At 45.6% G+C, this 19,996-nt stretch overlaps 1 protein-coding gene across 2 annotated transcripts in view; it reads right to left on the bottom strand.

Annotated features, from left to right (window-relative positions):
- LOC147895332 (uncharacterized) overlaps nt 1–19,996 on the bottom strand; it is a 212,144-nt gene that overhangs the window by 32,842 nt on the left and 159,306 nt on the right. Inside the window, exons 18-19 of one of the 2 annotated variants that reach the window (XM_087383874.1) lie at nt 9,261–9,338; nt 9,000–9,066 (exon numbers count right to left, since the gene is read on the bottom strand). In XM_087383874.1, coding sequence (XP_087240000.1) covers nt 9,000–9,066; nt 9,261–9,338 — 145 coding nt within the window. Of the gene's footprint in view, nt 1–8,999; nt 9,067–9,259; nt 9,339–19,996 lie in introns of those variants that run through there. The other variant, XR_015542004.1, reaches the window with a different exon arrangement.

Here is a 19,996-nt window from a genome sequence, read left to right as displayed (position 1 = left end):
GTTCTAGCAAACTTGGGTGAGTTTGAGGCAGATGAGTTTGTACCCTCTACGCTCGAAGAGCACATCTTTCAGACATCCGTGGACAGAGTTTCCCCCTCAGCAGGTGTGGGTGTGCTATCCCCAATTGACTTCCCTCCTTTTGATAGGAGGAACTTTTCGCAGGAGAGGGCTTTCTCCGCTACCAAGTCGGGTAGGATCTTCCATCCGTCCTCCTCCTCTCGCAGATGAGGATTGCCTGTTGGAACATTCAGGGCCTCGAGGGTGTAACTCACCGCCACCGTAGGCAGTTGATTTGTAACCAACTTCATCTGGGTATTACTGGAAGACGACCCATGGATATTCTGATGATTCACGAACACAAATTAGATGTAAGGGGTTATGCCAAGTCGGGTAAGCTTCTTTTAGGCCATACTTTTTGATCACCTGCCTTGGGCACCAGGGGAGGTACTTGCATCTCTGTTTCTTCTTCTATACTTCCCTTGGTGATTCGACACGGTCATAGTCCCTTCCAGAGCTCAGTGGATTATACTTTTGATTGGTGGGCATAAAGTTGGTCTTTTAAACCTTTATGCACCCAATTCTAGAGGGGATCGTGTCTTTCTTTGAAAGAAGGAACTGTTCTCTTGGTCACATATTGCAAATGCTTGGATTATAGGGGGCGATTTCAACATCGTTGAAATGCCCTCAGACAAAAGGGATGGTAGGGAAGGTGGTATTCACTCCCTAGAGAGAGCAGCTTGGGATGCCTTTTCTTTTCAGTACAGTGGCAGGGATGCTTGACACGATGATGCTTTTCACACTCAACCACATTCTCTCCTGTTTTCTTGGTCGAACAGGAGATTGCAGATGCCTATCTATGCACGGATTGACAGATTTTGTGTGGATGATTGGGCTCTTGACAGAGGTGGTATTGTTAGCATTGCAGCTGGGGTGTCTACTTCAGATCATTTTCCAGTGATTATGATGGTTTCAGATCCTCATGTGAGGGGCCGCTCTGCCAGTGTTAGGATTCCAGATGCCTTTTATGCAGAGGAGGGCCTTACAGAGACAGTGTTCAGGACATGGGTATCTCACATGTAGGATGGGTAGCTTTCTCCGTCAGAATTAGCAGCAGCCCTATCTGATATTAGTGACTTTTATCTTTCAGTTGCTCATATTAGGAGGGGTGAGATCCTCACGTGTGAGATAGGTATCCGCCAGCAGTTGACTGCCCTCCAAAGGGAGGAACAAAAGAGGCCTATAGATGCTTGGATTCAGGAGCGCCTTGCTGCAGCAAGGGCCCAGCAACAATCACTTTTAGGTCAGAGAGCAGAGTATGCCTTTTATGCCAGAGAGTCGTTTTGGACTCAGACGGGAGGTAGGGTCAACAAGCAATTCTTCTCTACTCTTGGCCCTAGACATAGTAGGGAGACCATCTCACAGCTTGTTGACTCAGGCGGATTTCTTCAGACACATCCAAATGCCATCTTGCAGGTTGCCACTGATTTCTATGCCTTCCTTCTTACAGAAGATTCTGACACTCAGGCCACAGATGATGCTAGAGTGGTTATTTGGTGACACTTACCTGGGTTGGTGACAGGGAATATGACTGTCTCACTTGATGCACCCTTCACCAAAGTAGAGTTCAGGACTGCTCTCTTTGCCCTTCATAAGGGAAAGTGTCCTGGTTCAGATGGACCTACCTCCTTATTTTTCATTACTTTTGGGATCAGCTTGGGGATCACATTACTTCAGCCCTGCAAGGTGTATGGTACTCGGGTGAGATGCCAGACTCGCTTACGGAGGGCCTCGTTCATTTGATTCCGAAAGGGGGTTGCAGGAATTTAGTATCTCAGTGGAGACCGATTACCTTGCTTGGTACCTTGTGTAAAATCCTAGCTAAAGCTATCAGCCTTTGTCTGCAGCCCTTTCTCCCAAATCTTATCCATGATACGCTGGATGGACAAAAATAGTAGAGCCTAACCCGCCTTCACAGCCACCCTCATCCACGTTTAAAACAACCCGAACAACACAATCACAAGGCAAAAGGCATTCATTCAACATCAATGTCTCTACACATCTTCTGATACAACTCACACTGTGGCCATATTTCCTCCAGAAGCCAGACAACCTCAGAAAGAAAACCAGTAAACTACACAGCCCAACATGATGCTCTTAGAACTGAACTTCTCCCCAAAACTCAGAGAACAGTCAGCCTCAGAATACTATAAGCCCACACTCCTAAGCTTCCATCAAGGACAATAGCTTGTAACTCCCCCAAAGCTGCAACAGCGCCACCAACAATCCTTCTCTATTAGTACCCAAAAATCTCCCATGATCAAATCAGCATAAGATCACAACCATGTCAAAGAGGCTTCCAATTCCTTTAGGATAGCTTTTCTTCCCTCACAAGCAGAAAATCAGCGATTGATAAACATCTGCAGCAAGCATCAATCTCATGTTCTTCCACGAAAAGTGCCCAGCTCCTTTAGGACAACCGTCATCGATGAAAGTCACGTTCCATTTTGCCTTAGCCTGCAATTCCTTCATCCCTCTAACCTTGCATCTAGAGTTGTGGTTGTGAACCAGGTATTATCGGCCAGTGCGTGGTTCATTTGCTCATGTTGGTACAAATCTAAGTAAATTTTCAATGTCATAAATCGAATATTGCGAGATGATTGGGTGACAAAGCTACTGAAACCGGCCTTCAATTATTTAAAGGGCAGTACAACTAACAAGTAACCAGTCAACACTGTTACTTTAACAACTCAGCAAAAGTATTACCAGCAGATTGGGAGCCAGAGTGCCCTTGACAAAGACATAGATTGGCTCCAAACCTTGGCGCCCCTTTCGGTATTTCTTTAATTAAGTGAGAGGCCTTGAAATCCAGCCTACATAAAGGATACACTCCTTCTCACAACTCGGGGATTCCGCATCCCAGTGGGCATCCACATACCCTGCATAGCCCTTACAGTTCACCGCTCTCACTACTCCAGGCAATAGGTCTCCATCCCTAGTCCAGGAAGCTTGCAGACAGCCCGCCGGAACTGTTACTAGAAGCCCGGTCAGCCACTCAGTTCCCCACAGCTGTCACTAGTGCCCAATTAATCATCCATCTGCTCAAAGCAGAGAAGGAAAGCATATAGGAGCTTTCTCCATTGTCCAAGCTGCCATGACCAATAGTCTCTCATCCCATGGGTCACACATATCCTACATTCCCATAAGAGAACTGGCATCACAACACAGCAAACTGGCAGTCACACCTGCACCATCCCTCTCGGGGTTCTAGGGATACTTCCCATTCCAAGCATGGATTCCCGCTAACCCCTGCCTACTCAGCAATGAGGCTATACCAAAGATGTGCCGTCTGCCTAGCAACCATTGCCTGCATGTGACCCATCTCCTGGAGAAACCAAAAACATATTCCCACACGGAACATGTTACCAGCCAAAGCTAGCAAATAGGATACACAATGAATTCAATCCCACTTGCATTCAATGCATCTTCTTCTTTTTTTTCAAGAAAATTACTTCATTAAGTATGAATGAAAACCGCGAGAGCAAGCTCAAATGCGGGAGTACATCATGCAATGCATGAGGAAAAAAACAGCTCAAAATGAGCTTATAAAAAACCAAGGCGGAGGCTAAAAATGCCACCTCAAACCTGAGGGAGACTAAGAGAAGAAAGGAGATCCTCTCCAAACTCTGAAAAAAGTAACTATCCTAGCAGTGGCTGCTGGGCATCCTTGCATGCTTGCCCATATGGCCGTCAGAGTGTGTACTGTGTCAGTCCAAATATTGACCATAGCCTGGGAAGGGTGAACCTGGATACCCTCCATCGCCTCTGTACACCTGGCTCTCCAAATATGCCAAGCTGCAATGCTAGCCAGAAACTCCCAAGGCGTGTCTATTGAGGCATGAGCAGCTATGAAAGGAGTGAAGGGAACATCCTGGAGGGAACAAGACTCCACTGAGTAACCCGAGGTCATATAGAAAGGTGCTGTATGAAAGATACTGAAAATCCTAGCAACACCTTTCCAGATCGTCCTCGCATGTCTGCACTCCCAAAGGCAATGCTGTACTAACTCAACTGCAATATGATAACGAGGACAAGTAGGGTCAGCCCCGAATGTGGATCTCCACAAGTTCACTGCTATCCCTCCATGTATAGAAAGCCAAAAGAAAAGAGTGATCTTTCTATTCCTGAGGGATTTTCAGAGCCTACGCCAAAAGTTTTTCCGCACAACTGAAAACTATCCCAATGAGGCGCTCTGGAGGGCCTCCAACCTCTACTACTAAGCTGAAACCTCCGGGCATTTCTAACTGTATAGCAAAAGAAGGGGAAGCTCTTCTCTCAGTGCCCCTCATCAATCCATTCCCGCTCCCCTGGGTCCCATTGTAAGAACCTAATAGGGTAACCACCATATAACCAGAGTCTCCAAGACCCCAGCGCAAGGAGAAGAGGATCGGGGTCAAGATACCACTGTGAGTCCTTGCCCCACTCCATGAAACTTGCAATTCCAACAGGCTGAAAGGCAACCTCCAAAAGAATATTATCAGAAGATCTGATAAGTCTGCCTCCCGACTAAACATCAAAGACTAGGGTATCCTCATGTGCATCCTGCAAGGCAATAATCTGTAACGGAATGCCCGTCCTTGAAAACGCTCCCCACCAAGTGGACTCTATGATCGGCATGTCATCTGTGTCAATCCATTGTGGCGGAATGGCTGCCCGTATCTGCTGTATCCTGACTGCACTCCCTCTGAGGTGGCCAATTGCTATAAGTCTGTGATCTTCTAGAAGTCTCATAAAGGCCTGCCAAGCGCCTATTGTAGAAGCAGGTCTCCTCTCCCATCTAGACCACTGCATATAATGTGACACTCCAAGTGGTCTGCCATGGTCATCCAAAATCGAGTCATTCCACATGACTAGCTGCCTGTGAATTTCTTCATGAGAGGTGGGTGGAACTCTGTGAAGATTGTTTCTGAAGCAGCCCCAAGCTTTCAGAATAGCAGCCATGAGAGGGGAAGGGGGAGATTTGAGATGGGCTGAAGTAAAGATCCATCTGATGCTATCCATCAAATCTCCCCCATAAGATGGGGTACAAGAATGAATGCTACGTGAGAAAAAATCTTTCCAGGGCTCCTGTCTAGGCATCAATCCACGTACTGCGAACTTGCAGAGCAAGGCCATACACTGCAAGTTCGGGTCCATAATATTGAGACCTCCTCCTGTGGAGAGAATGAGGGTCTTCCAAGCCACCTTGCTGCAACATCTGAGGTGCCATCTAAACCACTCCATAGGAAGTTCCTGATAGGTCTCATGAGCTGAGCGATAAAACCTCTAAAAATTGCAGGTATGTAATGAGCAGTAGTATAAGTGGTTGGAAGCAAACAACCTATGTGGAAAAGAAAACTTATATCTCACCTTACTTATTTTAACTGATATTTTCGCTTACTTTCTTCATTGTCCAAGACTTTTTTTACTTTTTCAAATATATCTATTGGGACTTGCACACTATGCCAGATGGGCGAGATCGAGACGGAGGAGCATTTTCTATGTGTCTGTCCGGTCTACTATGAGATCCGAGGACGATATCACTGCCTCTTTCAGAGGGGCATGGCTTTGGTCCACTCACACGGTTGATACATTTTCATGATCAAGTCTGTGTTGGGCTCTACCTGCTTGAGATGCGCTGACAAAGAGACACACTAATGCGACAGGCCAGAGAGCAGCATGGACTCATGCCATAGGTCACCATCGACAGATCACAGACTTCTATGCATTGGCGTCAGCTGCCCGTGTAGCTGAGTAGTGGAAATCCCAACGGATAAGGAATGGAGTAGATACATGTAGAGGCTCAGTAGATGTCCTCTCATGATGTGAGTGTGACACACTCGAACCGACCACATCCCTCGTACATTGGATGATGTAATCTTTGCCCCTATGCCCTCTTTTTTCCGCTCCATCAACACCTTAGCATGAACAATCTGATTTGTGACTGTAGGGTGGAGGGATCGAGTCTCTGCTTATTTGGACGAGGTGTCTCCATGTGTCAAGACTATTCGCTCAAGAATGGCATGGCAACTCTTCATAACACGACCTTAAAAAGTTTGCTCGAACTCAAGGGGCTGATCTAGTCCATTTCACTGCACAAAACTTGCATGCCGTCTTCTTAGTGCTAGATGTGTCCTATCTCCTTATGAAAAGAGTGTCCTTGCATACATCATGTCTTGCGCTTCCACCTTTCGAGGCCAAACCACAAGTTGTAGGACTGAAGAAACCAGGATCAAGGGAAGAATAAGAGAGAAGGCTGATGCAAAGGGAGAGAGATATGGGATGAAGAAGCACTGAGTTTGGGTGCAAGGATGTGCACGAAGAAGGAAGCAAGGGTGATGGAAGAGAATGAGGGATTCTAGGCCCAAAATGGACAAGCTAGGAGGGAGAATTAGACGGCTGTCAGAACAGCCAGCTTGGGATCCCAAAAGCCCTGCAATCTCCACCAAGTAGGAAAGGCATGATGGCTGTAAGGCAAGGGAAGGTCAGGTGAGGTATTAAAGGGTAGCTGCTGGTATAGGTTAGTTGGCTAAAGTAGATGTACGTGCCAAACACACACAGAAAACGAACGGCGGGGCAGGGTTTTCCAAATGCAGTAGTACCCAGACATTTTACACATTTCACCTCTAGCCGAAACATTTATATACATTTTGCTGGTGTAAAACACGCTTTTTGATCACACTGTCACATGGTGATTGGATGGACAGCAATAGGTAAATCTTTACTTCCGAATGCCTTCCTTCCCTGTTATGGTTGCCATCTCGAAAGCTTGGGGCAGCTTCATGAGTTCTCTTGAAATGGATCCCTCCCTCCTCCTAGGAAGAAATTTATAGGCAGCCTGTCGTGTGAAATAGTATGATTCTTGATGATCATCACAGACCCCTAGGTGTTTCTGGTTACATGCAGTGGTCCTATTGGGAAGAGAGGCCTTGCTTCCTTCGTGAGCTCTTGGAAGGATTTTAAAACCTTCTAAAAGATAAAAGATTCCAAATGATTAGCCACCTGAGAGGAGGATTGATACAGCTTTACCCTTGGATTGGGTTCCTACAGATGAGAGATGGCATGGTCACATTAGATGGATGGGGGCTTTTTCGAGGATAGGCCTCCCGTTTTAGTCATTGGTCTCCAGAGGGATATAGATGGGGATGCCTTGGGTCTTTGATGTGCACTTTCGGGGCAGGTTATATAGGTCCATGGATGAGATACTATTGTGAAAGCCTATTTTCAGCCATGCAGAATATAGGGGCACGTGAAGCAGTATCTTTTGGCTTCAGGATGGTATTTAGACTGCCATCCAGAGAAAATCCCCTTGGACTCATGGAGAATTTAGCTCTATCAGGGTATCCCCATAAAGTACTTGCAGTGGGATCCTGGAGAATAGGAGTGGATTGATACATGAGATCATAGGAAGAGCCTCCCATGCTTCCAGTACACTTTAAAGTAATGCCAGCTCAGTGCTATGTGTTGGAATCCCTCCAGAGCCTCCCACTGGGAGGAGATTTAGATTTTTGCAGACTTACATAATTATGTGAAGAAGGCTTTGGAAATCTCTCAAGAATAGAAAAGTCAAGTCTTTCTCTATTCATGGAGGGATTGCAGTAAATCAATGGAGGTACAGGTTTGGGGCTTCTCTTCTTTCCCGTGTTGCCTATCTACTGAGGAGTCCATTTAGCATTGCCTTTGAGATTGTAGACAAGACAGGCTTGTTTGCAAGGGGATGGTAGGACTTTTGAGTACATTTGCTCCCGCCCCTTTCTCCATCACCTGGGCTCAGTGACTTGGCTCTCTCTATTGGGTCCTCAAGTGTTTTATGAGATGCACACCCCCTCCTTGGCTTTTTGGTTTTGACGTCATGTGGTTCAATTATGCTCTCTGGATGTTGTTCCTTCCTCTCTTTACAAACCTGCACATGCCTCAATAGTAGATGCTAGTAGATCATAACGAGCATTCAGCCTGGCATATCTGGAGATCCTCCACATTCATAGAGGCACTTGATGATTCCTAGATTGACCCTTCTCACACCATGGCCACCATTTGGATAAATGTTGTACCCACTTTGATGGTCATTTGATCAAGTAAGCACGGGTCTTTCAGGGCTTCTTTTGCTAGGAGGACCTTTTATATCAGGGAGTAGAGAGGTTGTCTTTTCTTCTCGAAGGTCACTATAGTTTGAGGTAGCAGTTTCAGCCTCAACCCTGGATCTTTTTTAGACTTGTTTATTGAGTAGGGTTTGATCCTTTTTTGTTTTCTTTTTCACATGCTACGCATGGTGTATTCTTGCCTTGAGCACCCTGCTCTTGGGCTTTTTCATACTTAATAGAAGTCTTTTTCATTATTTTTTTTAAAACCAAAAAAATAAGTAGTCATAAAGAGCTCTAGAATAGGAAGCAAAGTGGACATTGATATGGTAAAAAGGTTATAACAAGGACATTGTCTTGCCAAGTAATCATTGTTTCCGCAAACATAACACTCATCCAAGAAGCCCACATAAAGAATTGTCTATACAAATAAGAAGTCAATCTGCTCTCCTAATGATAACACTCTCAGGTAGGTGATTTAGAACTCTAAAACATGAACCCCCAACATGCAAATCTTTCCCTCCAAAATATGGCTCACCATGGAATTTAGTGAAGGAAGGATGGTAAGTTAGATGTTGAGGGAACGATAGTATGTAAGAATGCAACTGCATGATTCATGGCCAGGGACATTTGGATCTCAATTGGACAAAATGGATGTCCATCTCCATTTAATTATAACAAGGATTCCATTATCATGCAATATACATATAAAAATGACAAATAGTATGCACATTGTGGGCAAAAGAAACAATCTCAAGAAGATATAGTCTACTTACAAGACAAAAACAAATTCGTTTATTTTCACTATAAAATCTAGATTTGCTTTCAAATATAAGAACCTTGGAAGAATAATAGACATAAATTTCTTAATATAATGATATTTACCGTAATTGTGTATTGAGAAGTTGCATTAAGCCTCTTAGCAAGTAGAATGTACCATGTTCTGAATACCCTATTAAAAAACAATTTCAAATAGGATTTTAGTATTGTGTTGGAAGCCCGTTCAATCAATTTAACAACATGAAAGGATAGATATGACTCTCATTGCCTATAAAATTAAAAAATTAAGGACATTTGATAACTACCAACTATTTTGAAAAGGAGAGAGACAAGACACATCATTCGAAAATAACCAAACCTCCCTACCTGGAACCACAATAAGAAAAGAACACAATTTATTTAGGAAGGGCAACACTTCATCTTCAATGCCAAAATCCTTTGCATCTGCACATTTCCAAAAGTGATATAGCAATATGATAAGAATTTAGACTTCATCTTCAATGCCAATATCCTTTGCATCTCCACATGCCCAAAATTCATATAGCAACATGAATTTGGACTTCATTTCTCATGACCATTCCATGACTTTTCGACCATCCAACAAGTATAACCTTTGCGACTTTTTAAAAATAAATATCAATGATTGATTAGTGATGTAAAGATTTGGGTTTGCATCTTGAGCATAATTTATTTTTGACTCAGTTTTTTTAATAAAATGTTAAAAATAAACATTATCTCGAGCTAACAACCCACTTGCTAAAAATAAAAACCCAATTTGAATCATCTGTGAGTGGCACTGTAGGAAGCGGTAGTGCTCACTTGAAGATGTAGCTAGAGGAATGAAAAGCAATAGAAATGCTAGGGGACTAAGGCATCAATGGCTAAAGAATAATACGAAGCTGTGTAAGGATGCAATCTATATCCAGAGATTATAAATTGTCTGAGAGGGGGGGGGGGGGGGGCATACCAATTCTGGAAGTGTTATCGGAGGCCTATGGCCACTAGTGCGAGCAGCAAGTAGGATGTGTCAATGGTGTCACCAATGGTTCATGGTGCAAGTGTTGGACGATGGTGTCAACGATGGAACGCGCAAGGACGATGGTGCGATCAATACGTTTGCGAGAGTGATGTAAGCAAAGTGAAATACTGAAGCGGAACAAAATCACAAGAGCTAACCTTCAACATGAAAGGAACAGAACTCAAGCCACATGACACAAGGTCCATTATACCAAGTGAAGGGGAATGAAGAGGGGAACACATAAGATGAAGAGGAGCTAGAGTTGCGAGCAGAGGTGGAGGGTCCCCTTCATCCCCTCCGTTGCCCGTGTAGGGTCCCTTTCTCTTGCTAAGAATCTTCTCCCGTTCTCCCCATTGGTCGTGTCTCTATCTCCCTCAGCTGTTCCACCACTCGGACTCTTCATGGCTTTAATCACCTCCTGACTCGCCAACCTCCTCCCAAGTGGTGATATAATTAGCCCATGTGCACCTGTTGTGCTCCATTGCTTCATATGCACTACTCCATGTGCACCGCTTAGCCCTATGACTCCTAGTTGGTGCGGACTTATCTTCTCCATGTCCAACTCCTGGGATCTCCTCTGCACCACCATTTACACAAGTTGCAGTGTGAATGACTAGAGTTACGACATGATCACTTAGGTGGAATTGTGAGGTCTTGGGGTCGTACACAAGTGACCATGGTTGACATAGTTGTCACCTTGGTTGTCATGGACATGGTTGTCACCTTGTCAACACGCCGACATATTTCTCACATGGTCGGCATGATGACATAGCTGTGACTGGCTGTCACCTTGTCAGCTCATGGACATAGTTGTCACATGGTCGGTATGGCGACATAGTTGTCACATGGTTGTCACCTTGTCACATGACTGACATACTTACCACATGGTTGGCATGGCTTGAACTTGAATATCTACAATAGTTCCCCGCCACTATCATTCACTGTCCCGGTGAATGGGTGAATTCAAATACAAGGCTAGTGGGACAGTGGAGTTACAAGGGTGCGACCTTTGAAGTTATAAGGACTTGTGGCCCCACAACACGAAATGAAATAAACCAATGGCTCGCGGCCTTACATTGGAAAAGAGAAACTAAAATAAAAGAGTGTGTAAGAGTATGTGCATGGCCGTACAATTCATGAAAATAACCCAAGCTGGTGAGAGCAGCACCACGCTATATACAAGAGTAACACCGAGCTATGTAGAACAGTAAGTCACCGGATACATCATCGAAAAAGAAAAAGACGATTAATGTCCATGTCCAGGAACAAATGCTTGCTGGATCAGAGGAAGAAAAGTAAACCAAAAACTCCCATGTACACAAGTGAGAGCTCTCTGATCACAAGAGAGAAAAACCAAGTCTGATGCCGAGAGTATGTCATGGAGCTATAGATCCCCCCGAGCCTCATACTCTAGTCGTATGCTTCTGGGACATCATGCCCTGGGTGTGCTCTGTGGAGTTTGAGAAGCACTACACCAAGTTGAGTAAACGTATCATCAATGATATGCTGTGTCATGTGCATAGATCTCTTCGCCCATGCATAGTGGTTGCCATAACTTAACATGTTTGCCTTGTCAATTATCTGACCAAACTCCTAAAAAATGCTTGCCATGGCCCGATCCTCCAATTTGTCCCAATCCTCCACAGGTGCGAGGGTATCCATACTAAGAAAACACACAGGAGCTTTGGATTAGAGAGGGCCAACTGTCAAGGCATTACGCAAGGAAACTGTAACGATCTAGTCGATATCCTTCTCCCCTATGTCCACACGAGAAACCTTCTGCGCTTAAGCTCACGGAAGAGTTTTTTATAATCATCAGTTTGTACCTACCAATGTGCCTCAATCGAGAAAGGATGGCCAGAGGATGATGCGATGTAATGGTCCAGCATTTCATTCTCCAGGAGGGGAGGACAATCAGCCTGAAGGGGCAATGTAGAAGCTGCAAAAACAATGGGACCGGCTCGAGGCTCGGGTGGCAACTGCATGAGGTGGTCCTTTCCGGTATCGCCGATAGAGTATAACTATAGTGGCAGGAGCTAAGGACCATACTAGAGAGAGGCAAGAAGCCTACTGGCCTGATAGAGGAGCGGTAGTGGTAGCAGTCACTATCGAATCTGTACTGAGAGGAGAATGGAGACCTAATTCGAAATTAGGATTAAAACCACAAGATCCCTGGGCGACCGATCCTAGCATGTGAGGCGGAGACGGAGACTGTGGTTCCCTGTAGGCAGATTGTACCTCCACAGACTATGTGGCTTCCTAACATGTCATGTTATGAAGCCAAGGGGAGATGTACTGTGGCAGCCATGTATTGGCATTGATAGGTCTAAGGGAAATTTATTTCAACAAAATGATGGCAAATAAATTTTTAGACCATTATGCTTGTTATCTAATTAATCCTCAAAAAGCTAGCTTTTACAACCAGCATATTAGTTATACATAATCCTAGACCTTGTACAAAGGAATATTTATTCCAACAAAATGATGCCAAAGAAAATTTTAAACCACCGTGCTTGTAATCTAGTTAATCCTAAACTAGCTAGCTTGTACAACCAACTACACTAGTTGTAGCTAATCCTTTATTCTAACAAAATGATGGCAAATAAATTTTTGGACCACCACACTTGTTATATCGTATAGGAGAGGTGAGGGGGAGAGCAGGAGAGGTAAGGGGGGGCTACACGGAGGAAGGGGACGCACAAAGGGGGGCAAAGGGTCAAGGGCGCACATGGGAAGCGAGAGGGGACAAGAGAGGTGGGAGGAAAGGCGCACAGAGGGAGGGTGGCTCAAGGGCGAGGGGGCCGGAGAGGTGAGAGGGGGGAGGGGGGACGCAGAGAGTGGGCGAGGGGGGGTGAGGGGAAAGCAAGAGAGGCGAGGGAGCCAGGAGGGGGCTGTAGGAGGGAGGCAAGCTAGATAGGAGAGGCGGGGGAGAGGCTGGAGAGGTAGGGGGCCACACAAAGTGGGCGAAGGGAGGTAGGTGAGGGGCATGTAGCAAGAGAGGCGAGGGGGCCAAAAGGAGCAAGGCGGGCTCAACAAGGAGAGGGTGGCGCAAGGGGGAGGGGGGGGGAGCAAGAGAGGCAAGGGGGAGGGCTGCAAGAGGCAGGCAAGGGCGATAGGAGAGGCGAGGGAGAGCTCGAGAGGTGGGAGGGGGGGGGGGGGGGGGCACATAAACTGGGTACAAGGAGGGAGGGTGAGAAGGCTGTAGCAAGAGAGGCGAGGGGGCAAGGGGGGCGCAGGAAGGGAGAGGGTGGCGCAAGGGGGAGAGAGGTAGAAGACAAGAGGGGTAGAGAGATGGCGCCGAAAGGGGGACTAAGATGGCTGTAAGGAGACACGGGGGCTGCGAAAGGATGTAAAAGAGAATAAAAAGAGTGAGTGGTGCCTGAAATAGAGGGGGTGTTCTAAAAATAGCAAAGTGGCTGAAAATAGCATAAGGGTGGCTAACAATAGCTAGGTTGGTCCAAAATAGCAAGAGATGGTCAAAAATAGCGAGAGCTATCATGAAACTACAATTGGTAAGTTACCTCCAAGGAAGTGTATACGTATCAGCCCATAGCCAGTTGCTTATTGGTATGGTCAGGGGTGAGGTTTCAGATATCTACATCAGTCCGCCAAGGATGCCCTCTAGCTCCGTTCCTCTTTTTATTCATGGGGCTGAAGCGATGAGCATTTATATTAGATCTTAAGCTGATATACTTGGGCTGAGACTTCCCCGCGAACAGGATAAAGACCTTCTAGACAGTGAGCCACTATTGTTTTCCTAGATGCCACGACACATATGCTCACTTCTTTTAGGACAGCCTTGGATATATTTTGCACTACTAGGGGGGCACACATCGATTGGGATAATCCAATGGCTTTTAGATTAGTGACGAGGAAACCCCTGACTGGGAGAATGACATTGGTTTCAGAGGGGTGTTCTTGTCAAGTATTTGGGGTGCCAAGTCGGCATGGGTATGTCTCCATCGCAAGGAGAAAACTCTTGTTTTGGAATTCAGCCAAACATGATCTTGCATCCAAGGTTGTGGTGGTCAATCAAGTTTTGTTGGCCACTGCTTGGTTTATTTGTTTTTGTTGGTGCCATTCTAGCGAGTGTATCACTCAGCTCAAGAGACCTGTAAGGGATTTTCTATGGAGTGGGCTTGATGGAAAACACATGTTATAGCTAGGGTGGCTTAGGAGACATTGATCCTCCCCACACATGAAGACGGGCTTAACATCATAGATCCGGATTTACAGTGCAAGGCCTTGCACTACAAGGTAGTGGTGAGAGGACTTATGCCAAGGCAAGAGCTGTGGAAGGATTTCTTTATATGCAACATGTTGTCATGTATGCCATCTTCGGGGGGAGACTGGAGTTACAGTACTAAATGGATTTTCACTTCACCTCGCCTCAGGTCTTCCTTGTTCCCTCTTATGGCTGCTATCCTGAAGGCTTGGGCTAGCTTCAGGAGTATATGCCTCACACTATATGCAATGGTCCAAGCAAGAGAGGGGTCCTGCCTCCACAATGGGGCCCTGGAAATCTTTCAAAAAGCTTCCAGAGGAGCGTAAGGCCCAATTGGTAAGCCATATCAAAGGGAGCGCAGGCACGATTCAGCAGATTGATGCAGCCATTCCAGTGGATTGGATGGAAACACATGATATGGCTATTTCGTGTTCCACTTGGATGGGTGTATTCAGCGAGGAGGCATTCCTCTACAGGTTATTGCGGTCCGTGGAGCGGATGAGGATGCTCTGGTCTTTGATGTCCTCGGGGTGGCAGGCTGTCCAGATCAACTGATTATGTTTTATTACATATTCCATTTCAGCCGGCCACGATCGTTGAATTGGGGGAGCTGGCTCAGACATAGAGTGGTACTTAGACCCTCACCCACCCACATCTTGTTACCTTGGGAGTGTGAGATTTCGGATTTATGGAGGTGTTTCCATAAAGTACTTTCAGTGGGATCCTAGGGAATGGGAAGAGCATCGAGAGAAGAGCCTTCCCTTCTTTCGTTATACTGTTAGTAATGCCAGGAGATTCCAAAGAGCTGTAGAGGTTGGAGGCCCTTCCAGAGCATCCCATTGGAAGTGTTATATGAGATTTCAGCTGACATACATAAGAATTTTTGGAGGAGACTTTGGAAATCCCGCTGGAATAGAAAAATCACTTTGTTCTTTTGGCTTTCTATTCATGGCGTGAATGCCATGAACCTTTAGAGCTTCGAGTTCGGAGCTGACCCTACTCGTTCTCGCTGCCTCTCTGCTGTGGAGTCAGTTCAGCATTGCCTTTGGGATTGCAGACAGGCTAGGATAATTTGGAAGGGGACAGCCAAGATTCTCAGTACCTTTATTCGTCGCCCCTTCTTCATGACTTGGGGCTCAGTTGCTTGGCTCTCTCTTTTGGGGCCGCAGGTTTTCTATGAGAGACATGACTCCTCTTGGGCTTTATCGATTCATTGCCATTTAGTTGAGCCATGCTCTTTGGATGACGTTCCTGCTTCACCTTTCAAATCCATACATGCGTCTGTGGACTCTTCTTGGGAGATACTGGCGAGTATTACAACGTGGGATATTTGGAGAGCCAGATGCACAGAGGCTTTGGATGGATCCTAGGTCCACCCTTCTTATACCTTGGCTAGTATATAGATAGATATAGATAGATACTATATATACACTGATGCTACCTCCTTTTGAGGAGTGTTTTCTCATGAACCGCATGATATATTGCTGCTTGAGTTTTTGCTCTCACGGGTTTTGTTCATACTTAATAAAAGTATTTTTTTTTAAATAAGAAAAAGAAAAAAGAAAGCCAAAAGAAAAGAGTGATTTTTCTATTCTTAATGGATTTCCAAGGTCTTCTCCAAAGAACTTTTTGCAAATAAGCAAAAATCTGAAAATTCTCCCAATGAGGAGCTCTGAAGGGCCTCCATTCTCTATAACTAATCTAGAATCTCTTGGCATTATTGACTGTAAAAAAAAAGAAGGGAATGCTCTTCTATCGGTGCACTGCATCAAGGATGCAATCCCACTCTCCGGGATCCCACTGTAAAAGCTTTACGGGGAACTCCTCCGTATAACAAAATCCTCCATGAGCCCAAAGAAAGAAGAATAGGGTCTAGGTCTAGGTACCATGATCCATGCTCCATATAACCTAAGATCTAGATAGGCTGAAGAGGAATTCCCAATAGGATATCATGAGTAGATCTAGACGACGTGCCTCTTATTTGAACATCAAAGATCATCCTCATGTAACTATCGTAGTGCTATAACCTATATTGGAATACATGTCCCCGTGAAAGCCCCCCATCCAAGTAGAGCATGAAATAGGCTGTAATCTATGTCAATCCAATCCACGGGTATGGCAACATGAATTTGCTGAATTCTTCTAGGAGGATAAACCTTGAATCCATGCATATGAAAATCCAAAGCGAAGCAGGGTGTCTTCCAAAAAACCCCTGTCATAAGCTTTCTCAATATCCAAGAGTAGAATGGCCAATCTCCAGTTGGTCTGCATAGCCCACCCAGAAGCCTTGCAAAATGAGAAAATATTATCAAAGATGCTCTTGCAATGAATGAAGCCCGTCTGAGTATCATGTATGAGATCTTGAAGCATGGACTCCAAGCGTAAGAAAATCCCCAAAAGAGTAATTGGTCTTCACTGACACACTAAATTCCCACTGCCCCCTTTTGGAATAAGATGAATGAGACCATCTGTAAGTGATAGCATCTCACCAAAGTCCCGAACACCCTACAAGGCTCAGGTAATGTGATCCCCAATCATATCCCAAAAAGCAATGAAAAGGAGGGGTAAGCCCATCCGAACCCGGGCACTTGCCCTTAGGAAGGGCAAGAACTGCAGTCTTGAAATCTATGTTGGTGAAAGGTGCATCTAGTAAGGCCCGCATATTTTAGTTTTGCAAAAAAGAGACTTCTATTAAGTATTAAAGAAAACTATTAGAGCAAGCTCCATACGGGATACACCATGCAATACATGAAAAGCTCAAGAGCCAAAAAGAAAGGATTGGGGCTGATAGTGCCATCTCAATCCCATAGAAACCTCCGAGAAAAAGGGAGAGCCCCTCCAAACTCGAAGAAATACAGTCCTTCTAGAAGAGGCTGCCCGTGAAGGGCCCTGCATGCTAGCCCATATGGCTATCAAAGTGTGAACCGTGTCAGTCCAAATACCCATGAACACCTGTGATGGGTGTATCTGGGTGCCATCCAAGGCCTCTGTACATCTGGCTCTCCAAATGTGCCAAGAGGAAATGCTAGCCAAAATCTCCCAAGAGGTGTCCACTGAAGCATGAGCAGCTTTGAAGGGAGTAAGTGGTACATCCTGAAGAGAGCAGGGCTCTATCACCTGCCAACAGACCGAGAGTGCCCAAGAAGAAGGCTCACCCTCATAAAACACCTGGGGCCCAGTAAGGGATAACCATGCGACCAAGCCCCACAAGCCATGAAGAAAGGGGAAGTATGAAAAATGTTGAGTATCCAGAGCAACCCCTTTCCAAACAGTCCTCGCTTGACTGCAGTCCCATATTTGGTTTCACCAAACATAGGAATACACTACCATACAACATATCTGGCATCATCTTTGGCTTGTCTATCAGGATCTGCTAGAAAAAGGGAGGCATAAAAATCTATAGCTATGTGCATGAAGGCATCAGGATCAGTTTGTAAAACCCCATCTGAGTCAATAAGTTGCAAAGCACATTCCCTACTATGTCCGCGGCCAAGAGTAGAGAGGAAGTGCTTATTGACTTTACCTCCCATCTGAGTCCAAAAAGACTCTCCAGCATGAAAGGCATGCTCTGCTCTCTGATCTAGTGGTCTCTGTTGATGAGGCCTTGCTGCAACAAGGCGCTCCTGAATCAAAGCATTTGTAGGCCTCTTCTGCTCTTCCGTCTCTAGTATAGCATGGATGCTCTGTTCTCTCCCCTCTTATCACACGAGGTCAACCAGGTTATCCGTGAGGATCTACTACAGCCACACACTTTTCGGACCTGGTTGGAACCGAGTGAACTCCCAGTGAAGCTTAGCTTCTACAGAGATCACTTCTTACATATCACAGCGGAGGGTTTCATTGACCCACCAGGATACACACAGATTCACCTACCCCACTCGATGAGGATCTCTCTTGGGCAGTTCCGGGTCTCTTCACACAGACTTTGCATCGAGAGCGATAGAGCAGAGCAACTACCCAGGGAGCGGCGCATATGCACACTATGTGACATACAGGAGGTTGAGACAAAGGAGCGTTTCATCTTCAGGTGTCCTGTGTACTATGAGATCCAAGGACGTTTCCACTGCCTCTTCAGAGATAGTTATGGGATTTTAGCCCATTTCCTCTCCTACCCAGACCAGCAGTGTTTGGCAGGTTTCATTCATGAGGAGGCACTTAGACACCGCGAGAGGATACTCCGAGCACGGAGACAGGAGCAGACTTCTTCCTTGGTTGATCCCTCTCAGAGCTCTATCACGGAGTTCTTTCAGCTAGATCACATGGACTCCAACGAGACGAGGCCTCGACATGACCGTGACCCGGAGACCGTGACCCGACAGCTCAAACAGAGGGTCGACACACAGATCACACTTGGAGACATCCCCTCCTTGTTTAGAGTTGGAGCCCGACCGACGGGGGTCATAGTAGCCCTGGTTAGACATAGAGCTACGACTAAGAGATGTGCTAGGACCGCACCTCTGAGTGGCCGACAACACTCTATTGCCGACTTCATGCCTCCACTGCCTCATCCATCCTGATATCTTGCTGTTGCTGGGGATGATGATGATATTGATGATGATGCTGAGATTGATATATAGTCGACCACCGACATGACTATGTTGTACTTAAGACTTAGTACTGCCATTCTGCATTTTTGGCATTTTGCATTTTGCATTGGTATGGACGCTCGTTTAGTAGCTCCACTACCACAGCTCGTTGTATCAGGATTTTCACAGTCTCATAGACCCATCGGTCCTCCAAAGACTTTAATAAACTTTCTTTCTTTCTTTCTTTTCTAGGGCTGCCAAGCGCCGGCAAACTCAAATCTCCCGTCTGATACTCCTGGTGCTAGCAGCTAAGTTGTAGAAATCATTAACACCAGTGACGGCTCCAACCACATGTGAAGGGGACGGCTGTCCACCATGAGCGTGAGAAACCCTGATCTGCAATGCTGCCTCTGTGAGGCCCTCCTCCGCATATAATGCATCTAGAATCCTGAGACTAGCACAGCATCCTCTCAACTGAGGCTTTGAAATAATCAATACCACTGAAAAGTTATCTAAGGTGGATACTCCAACCGAAATGCATACAAATCCACTTCTATCCAGAGCCCAATCATCAACATAAAATCTATCAATCCGTGCATGGATGGGTATCTGTAGTCTTCTATTTGACCACGAAAACAAGAGAGAGTGTGGCTGTGTGTGAAAGGCATCATCACACCATGTATCTCTGCCACCACTGAACTGGAAGAGTAAGGCATCCCAAACTGCTCTCTCCAATGAGTAAATGCCACCTTCTCTACCCCCTTTCTTATCTGAAAGCAACTCCATTATATAAAAATCACTTCACTTTCGTAAATTAGTCAATAACTTGAACTCCTTACTGTAGAAGTCTTGAGGAAAAGTAAGGCCAACATGACCCATGAATCTGCATTGGGAGCCCAGGAGAGCATCTCCTTCCACATAAGGACACGATCCTCTCTGTTGTTGGGGGTGTATAGGCTTAGAAAACCAACCTTGTGTCCTTCGATCAAAAGCAGGATCCACTGAGCTCTGGTGGGGATAATGACTCCGTATCCAACAACCAAGGTGAGAAAAGATGCAAAAATTGAAATGCATGTACCACCCCTAGTGCCAACTATAGGTGATAAAAAGGTGGTACCCTGAAAGCATCTTACCTAACTTGGCACAATCACTGGCATCCAATTTGTATTCCTAAATAAAGAGAGCGTCGATAGTACCCCCAATAACACCTGGATGAAGCTGATTACAAATCAGCTATCGACGGCGGCAATGTGGCACGCCAACGAGGCCCTATATGTTCCAAGATACAATCATTATTGGCTGGAAAAGGTAGGATGGAATACCTTATCCGACC

This window comes from Dipteris shenzhenensis, chromosome 13 (genome assembly GCF_047967505.1).
Source record: "Dipteris shenzhenensis isolate YYH24624 ecotype China chromosome 13, Dip_SZ_1.0, whole genome shotgun sequence".
In the NCBI taxonomy this organism is placed as follows: Eukaryota; Viridiplantae; Streptophyta; class Polypodiopsida; order Gleicheniales; family Dipteridaceae; genus Dipteris; species Dipteris shenzhenensis.
The sequence above is the reverse complement of the archived record's forward strand: the minus strand, read 5'-3'. Positions and strand labels throughout refer to the sequence as shown.